This window comes from Nerophis ophidion, linkage group LG13 (assembly GCF_033978795.1).
Source record: "Nerophis ophidion isolate RoL-2023_Sa linkage group LG13, RoL_Noph_v1.0, whole genome shotgun sequence".
NCBI classification, from domain to species: Eukaryota; Metazoa; Chordata; class Actinopteri; order Syngnathiformes; family Syngnathidae; genus Nerophis; species Nerophis ophidion.
This window is the reverse complement of record NC_084623.1, coordinates 6007756-6015255: the sequence shown is the minus strand read 5'-3', so window position 1 is coordinate 6015255 and position 7500 is coordinate 6007756. Positions and strand designations below refer to the sequence as shown.

The 7500-nt window shown below is 36.9% G+C and overlaps 1 protein-coding gene across 1 annotated transcript in view; it reads right to left on the bottom strand.

The window, feature by feature from the left end:
- The window catches only part of stxbp5l (syntaxin binding protein 5L), a 359880-nt gene that overhangs the window by 157989 nt on the left and 194391 nt on the right, over positions 1-7500 (bottom strand). Inside the window, 1 exon segment of the mRNA XM_061918310.1 lies at positions 7249-7312. Within this exon segment, the coding sequence (XP_061774294.1) occupies positions 7249-7312 (64 nt within the window).

Below are 7500 nucleotides of genomic sequence, written 5' to 3'. Positions count from 1 at the left end.
AAAACTAGAATAGACACAAAAAAGGATTCGGACACGTTTGGGAGAATTTGACAAGGTGGTCTTAACATGTTAATAACTTAAAAATTGTAGTAGTTAAAAAACATAAAAACTGTAACAACGGAAAAAAATGCAGCACAAACCTGCACAAATGTAGCACAAACGATGTAGATGAGTTTGAGGAGCTTTTGACAAGGTGAAGGGCCTGGATATGACTAATAAAACTAACATAAAAACTATAATAGACCAAGAAAAATGCAGCACACACCTGCACAAATGTTGCACAAACAATTGGCATATATATATATATATATATATATATATATATATATATACACACATATATATATATATATATATATACACATATATATATATATATATACGCATATATATATATATATATATATATATATATAAAACATTAATAACATAAAAACTATACTACTTTTTTACATAAAAAGCATAATATTGAAACAAAAAAATTGCAGCATAAACCTGCACAAATGTAGCACGAACAAATGGAAAGAGTTTGAGAAGATTTTGACGAGATAGTGTATCTGGTTGTGAATAATAACATGTTAATAACATAAACACTGTAATAGTTACAAACACAACAAGTTTAACAACCCCCCAAAAAAATGCAGCACAAACCTGCACAAATGTAGCACAAACGATGTAGATGAGTTTGAGGAGATTTTGACAAGGTGAAGGGCCTGGATATGACTAATAAAACTAACATAAAAACTATAATAGACCAAGAAAAATGCAGCACACACCTGCACAAATGTTGCACAAACAATTGGCATATATATATATATATATATATATATATATATATATATATATATATATATATATACAAAATTAATAACATAAAAACTATACTACTTTTTTACATAAAAAGCATAATATCGAAACAAAAAAATTGCAGCATAAACCTGCACAAATGTAGCACAAACAAATGGAAAGAGTTTGAGAAGATTTTGACGAGATAGTGTATCTGGTTGTGAATAATAACATGTTCATAACATAAACACTGTAATAGTTACAAACACAAAAAGTTTAACAACCCCCCAAAGAAAATGCAGCACAAACCAGCACAAATGTAGCACAAACAATTGAGACATGTTTGGTGAGATTTTGACAGGGTGAGGGGCCTGGATATGTCTAGCCTGGATATGTCTATTAAAACTAAGATAACTATAATAGACAAAAAAATGCAGCACACACCTGCAAAAATGTTGCACGAATGATTGGGACGTACATATAGGGCGATTTTGACAAGGTAGGGGAGCTGGTTGTAAATAATAAAACAATAATAATATAAAAACTGTACTACTTGTTACATAAAAACTATAATATTTAAACAAAAATTTGTGGAGCACAAACCTGCACAAATCGAGCACAAATGAATGGGATGAGTTTGAGAAGATTTTGACGAGATAGTGTGTCTGGTTATGAATAATAACTTGTTAATAACATAAAAACAGGAATAGTTAAAAACACATTAAGGATAACAACAAAATAAATGCAGCACAAACCTGCACGAATGTATCACGGACGATTAAGAAATGTTCGGTGAGATTTAGACAAGGTGAGGGGCCTGGATAAGACTAATAAAACTAACATAAAAACTATAATAGACTAAAAAAATGCAGCACACAGCTGCACAAATGATTGGGACGTACATATAGGGCGATTTTGACAAGGTAGGGAGCTGGTTGTGAATAATAAAACAATAATAACATAAAAACTGTACTACTTGGTTACATAAAAACTAAAATATTTAAACAAAAATTTGTGGAGCACAAATCGAGCACAAATGAATGGGATGCGTTTGAGAAGATTTTGACGAGATAGTGTGTCTGGTTATGAAGTTGATCTGCCGTTTCTTTTCTTTTTCTTCTATGTCCCACTCTCCCTTGTGGAGGGGGTCCGGTCCGATCCGGTGGCCATGTACTGCTTGCCTGTGTATCGGCTGGGGAAATCTCTGCGCTGCTGATCCGCCTCCGCTTGGGATGGTTTCCTGCTGGCTCCGCTGTGAACGGGACTCTCGCTGCTGTGTTGGATCCGCTTTGGACTGGACTCTCGCGACTGTGTTGGATCCATTGTGGATTGAACTTTCACAGTATCATGTTCGACCCGCTCGACATCCATTGCTTTCCTCCTCTCCAAGGTTCTCATAGTCATTATTGTCACCGACGTCCCACTGGGTGAGAGTTTTCCTTGCCCTTATGTGGGCCTACCGAGGATGTCGTGGTGGTTTGTGCAGCCCCTTGAGACACTAGTGATTTAGGGCTATATAAGTAAACATTGATTGATTGATTGATTGAATAATAACTTGTTAATAACATTAAAACAGTAATAGTTAAAAACACAATAAGGATTACAACCAAATAAATGCAGCACAAACCTGCACAAATGTAGCATGAACGATTGAGACCTGTTTGGTGAGATTTAGACAAGGTGAGGGGCCTGGATATGACTAATAAAACTATAATAGACTAAAAAACATGCAGCACACACCTGCACAAATGTTGCACAAACGATTGGAACTATAGTAATTGAAAACATAAAAACAAAAAACAAAAAAATAATTAAATGAAAAAATAACAACATAAAATTTATACTACTTTGTTACATAAAAACTATAATATTTATACAAAAATTTAACCTGCACAAATGTGGCACAAACGAATGAGACAATTTTGAGGAGATTTTGACAAGGTGTTGGGTCTGGTTACCAACAAAACAACATGAATAACAAAATAATTATAATAGACCTAACAAATGCAGCTCCAACCCGCACAAATGTAGCACAAACGACCGGAACTATAGTAATTGAAAACATAAAAACAAAAAATAATTAAATGAAAAAATAACATGAAATCCATACTACTTTGTCACATACAAACTATAATATTTATACAAAAATGTAACCTGCACAAATGTAGCACAAACAAATGAGACAATTTTGAGGAGATTTTGACAAGGTGTTGGGTCTGGTTACTAACAAAACAACATGAATAACAAAATTATTATAATAGACCTGACAAATGCAGCACAAACCTGCACAAATGTAGCACAAACGATTGAGACGTGTTTGGTGAGATTTAGTCAAGGTGAGGGGCCTGGATATGACTAATAAAACTAACATAAAAACTATGATAGACTAAAAAATGCAGCACACACCTGCACAAATGTTGCACAAACGGTTGGAACTATAGAAATTGAAAATATAAAAACAAAAAACAAAAAATAATTAAATGAAATAAATAATAATATCTATACTACTTTGTTATATAAAAACTATAATATTTATACAAAATTATAACCTGCACTAATGTAGCACACACAAATGAGACAATTTTGAGGAGATTTTGACAAGGTGTTGGGTCTGGTTACTAACAATAAAACATGAATAACAAAATAATTATAACAAATGCAGCTCAAAACTGCACAAATGTAGCACAAACAGTTGGGACATGTATGGGGTCTAGTTATGAATCCATCCATCCATTTCCTACCACTTATCCCTTTCAAAAACATTAATAACAATAAAAAGATAACAGCACAAAGCTATCACAAACTAGCGTCATTGTTATTTTGCTAATTGTCCTCTTTAAGGGACGCCACCTTCACACAGGTGACATGCAGCAATTTGATGCGCGTTTCTTTGCTTTTACGTCTGCACAGCTCGTCAAGTGTGATTCCGCCCGCCGGCTCTGAAATCCTTCGGGAAAATCGATGCACTTGTCAGCGACCTCTTTTGCAGCCATCGCCACCTGACACTTTTCCCTCCCGTCCGTCTGCAGCCTGACCCTCAAACAACACCACTTAATGGGGGTTACGTATAGAGAGCGGGCGAGCGAGCCAGAGAGAGAGAGACACACAAAAGAACGTATGTACGAAGGAAGGTCTAAATCATGGGTGTCAACCTCTGGCCCACGGGCCAAATTTGGCACGCCGTGTGATTTTATTTGGCCCTTGAGGCGATATCAATTTAACATTAGAGCCGGCCCGCCGATATCATACAGCGACGGTGCCGCTGTAACACCACATTCACCGCTAATACTCATACTTCCCAACCCTCCCAAATTTTCCCGGGAGACTCCCAAAGTTCAGTGCCCCTCCCGAAAATCAACCATTCTCCCGAATTTCTACCAAATTCCACCCGGAAAAGAATATTGGGGGCGTGCCTTTAAGGCACTACCTTTAGCGTTCCCTACAACCTGTCATCACGTCTGCTTTTCCTCCGTGCAGCTTTTACACAAACAAAAGTGAATGCAAATGCATACTTGGTCAACAGCCATACAGGTCACACTGAAGGTGGCCGTATAAAAACAACTTTAACACTGTTACAGATATGCGCCACACTGTGCACCCACACCAAACAAGAATGACAAACACATTTCGGGAGAACAAATTCTAGTTAATATATCATTGATGATTTTTTTTGTTTGTTTTTAGAAAGTTGATTTTGCACTATTAAGTTATGTGTTATTAGTGCAGAGGTGGGTAGAGTAGCCAGGTATTGTACTCAAGTAAGAGTACTGTTACTTTAGAGATGTATTACTCAAGTAAAAGTAAGGAGTAGTCACCCAAATATTTACTTGAGTATGTTGTGAAAAAACTACTCAAGTACTGAGTAACTGATGAGTAACCTGATTACGGCAACAAATAATGCACAAAAACATAAAAATAGAAATAAGCAAATTCAGAGCCAGGAATATCTCTTAAGCAACTAAAACAAAAATATATATTAAATAATAATACATTAAAATAAAATTAAAAAAGGCACATTGAGCCACAATAACTTAACAGCACCATAGGCTCAGTAGGCATTCATTGATTTGATTGATTGATTGATTGATTAAAACTTATATTAGTTGATCTGGGGCGGTATGGATCGGTTGGTAGAGTGGCCGTGCCAGCAACTTGAGGGTTGCAGGTTCGATTCCCGCTTCCGCCATCCTAGTTACTGCCGTTGTGTCCTTGGGCAAGACACTTTACCCACCTGCTCCCAGTGCCACCCACACTGGTTTAAATGTAACTTAGATATTGGGTTTCACTATGTAAAGCACTTCGAGTCACTAGAGAAAAGCGCTATATAAATATAATTCACTTCACTTCACTACCTCATATATACATATACATACACACACATATCATTTATACACACACATATCATTTATACACACACATATCATATATATAAGTATATATATATATACATATATATATATATATATATATATATTTACATACATACATTTATATATACAGTATATAATTCATATTTATTTATTTTGCCATTTTTGTTCACATGTTGAAGGTGTTTTAATGAATATACGTGCATGTTTAACATATAGATTCCTATCTTTCATGAAGACAAGAATATAAGTTGGTGTATTACCTGATTCTGATGACTTGCATTGATTGGAACCAGACAGTATAGTGCTGATAATGTCCACGTTTTCAAATGGAGGAGAAAAAAAGTTCTCCTTTTCTGTCTAATACCACATGAAAGTTGTTGGTTTTTGGCATCTTATTTGTCCAGCTTCCATATTTGTTTTTATACACTTTACAAGAAATACTTTGGCGGCAAACACCATAGCTTGTTTACGCAGGCTTTCGGAGACTCTTATTTTGTTAGCGCAGGCGCGATGGAGCGGCGCTTTTATTGTGAAGACAGGAACTGCGCGATCAGTCTTTAGGCTTTTGACGGGAAGTACGGTTGACATAAAAAGTGTCTTTTTTCCTTTACACTTTTGATTGATTGATTGAAACTTTTTTTCAGTAGAAGCATTTAAGTCTCACCTTAAAACTCATCTGTATACTCTAGCCTTTAAATAGACCTCCTTTTTAGACCAGTTGATCTGCCGCTTCTTTTCTTTCTCCTATGTCCCCCCCTCCCTTGTGGAGGGGGTCCGGTCCGATGACCATGGATGAAGTACTGGCTGTCCAGAGTCGAGACCCAGGATGGACCGCTCGTCGTGACCCAGGATGGACCGCTCGCCTGTATCGGTTGGGGACATCTCTACGCTGCTGATCCGCTTGAGATGGTTTCCTGTGGACGGGACTCTCGCTGCTGTCTTGGATCCGCTTGAACTGAACTCTCGCGGCTGTGTTGGAGCCACTATGGATTGAACTTTCACAGTATCATGTTAGACCCGCTCGACATCCATTGCTTTCGGTCCCCTAGAGGGGGGGGGTTGCCCACATCTGAGGTCCTCTCCAAGGTTTCTCATAGTCAGCATTGTCACTGGCGTCCCACTGGATGTGAATTCTCCCTGCCCACTGGGTGTGAGTTTTCCTTGCCCTTTTGTGGGTTCTTCCGAGGATGTTGTAGTCGTAATGATTTGTGCAGTCCTTTGGGACATTTGTGATTTGGGGCTATATAAATAAACATTGATTGATTGATTGATTAGTAGATTGCACAGTACAGTACATATTCCGTACAATTGACCACTAAATGGTAACACCCGAATAAGTTTTTCAACTTGTTTAAGTCGGGTTTTACGTGACCGCCTGGCTCTGTTTGATTGGTCCAACGTCAGCTCTGTCATTAACCAAAACAAATCGATAAAAAAAAGTAGCGAGTAGCGAGCTGAATGTAGATAAATGGAACGGAGTAAAAGTAGCGTTTCTTCTCTATAAATATACTCAAGTAAAAGTAAAAGTATGTTGCATAAAAACTACTCGTAGAAGTACGATTTATCCCAAAAGTTACTCAAGTAAATGTAGAGTTACTACCCACCTCTGTGTTAGTGTAGCAAACTGAGCAGTAATGAACTTATTATCCATGAACATTCTCTTGCTACTACTGATTCATTCATTATTATTATTTTATTTTCAAATGTATTATTAGCCCATGGAAAAAAAATATTTTGATGTTTACCTCAGAACGCTGCAAATAGAAAAGAGGCATTCCAGTTTTATTAAAATTGTATTCGATATGCCACTGATATTTTTGTATTATTATTATTTGAAACTGGATTTTGCATGTCACTATAAAGTTATATAAGCCTTGCTTGCTCAATATTCAATGCAAAACTCATTTGCGTCCCTAGTAAATGTTCATTTGTTCAACTTTGCACCGCGGCTTTGTTCAGTTTTAAATTTTGGCCCACTCTGTATTTAGGTTTAAATAGTGATCAGAGGAGAAAAAAGTATCACCACCATGCTGTGCAAAAAAGAAATGAGAGCATAAAGTGAGGTGTTACTGCTTTTTATCGGCCTCCTCACCTTGCCTTCATCCTTCGGGCTGTCACTCAAATGGACGACAGGGCCGGGATGAGTTTTAGTCGATCTGGAAAAGAGAAAACAAAAGTGGTCAATCCATGACGTGAAACTGATGACATTTACTGACACCACGCGTCTGGGGTGTCCAAAGTGGGGCCTGTGGGCCGAGTTTGGCCCGCTGAGTCATTTAAAAAATTGTTTTGATTATTATTTAATAACTATAATTTTCTTCAGTGTTTATGAAAACACACTTAA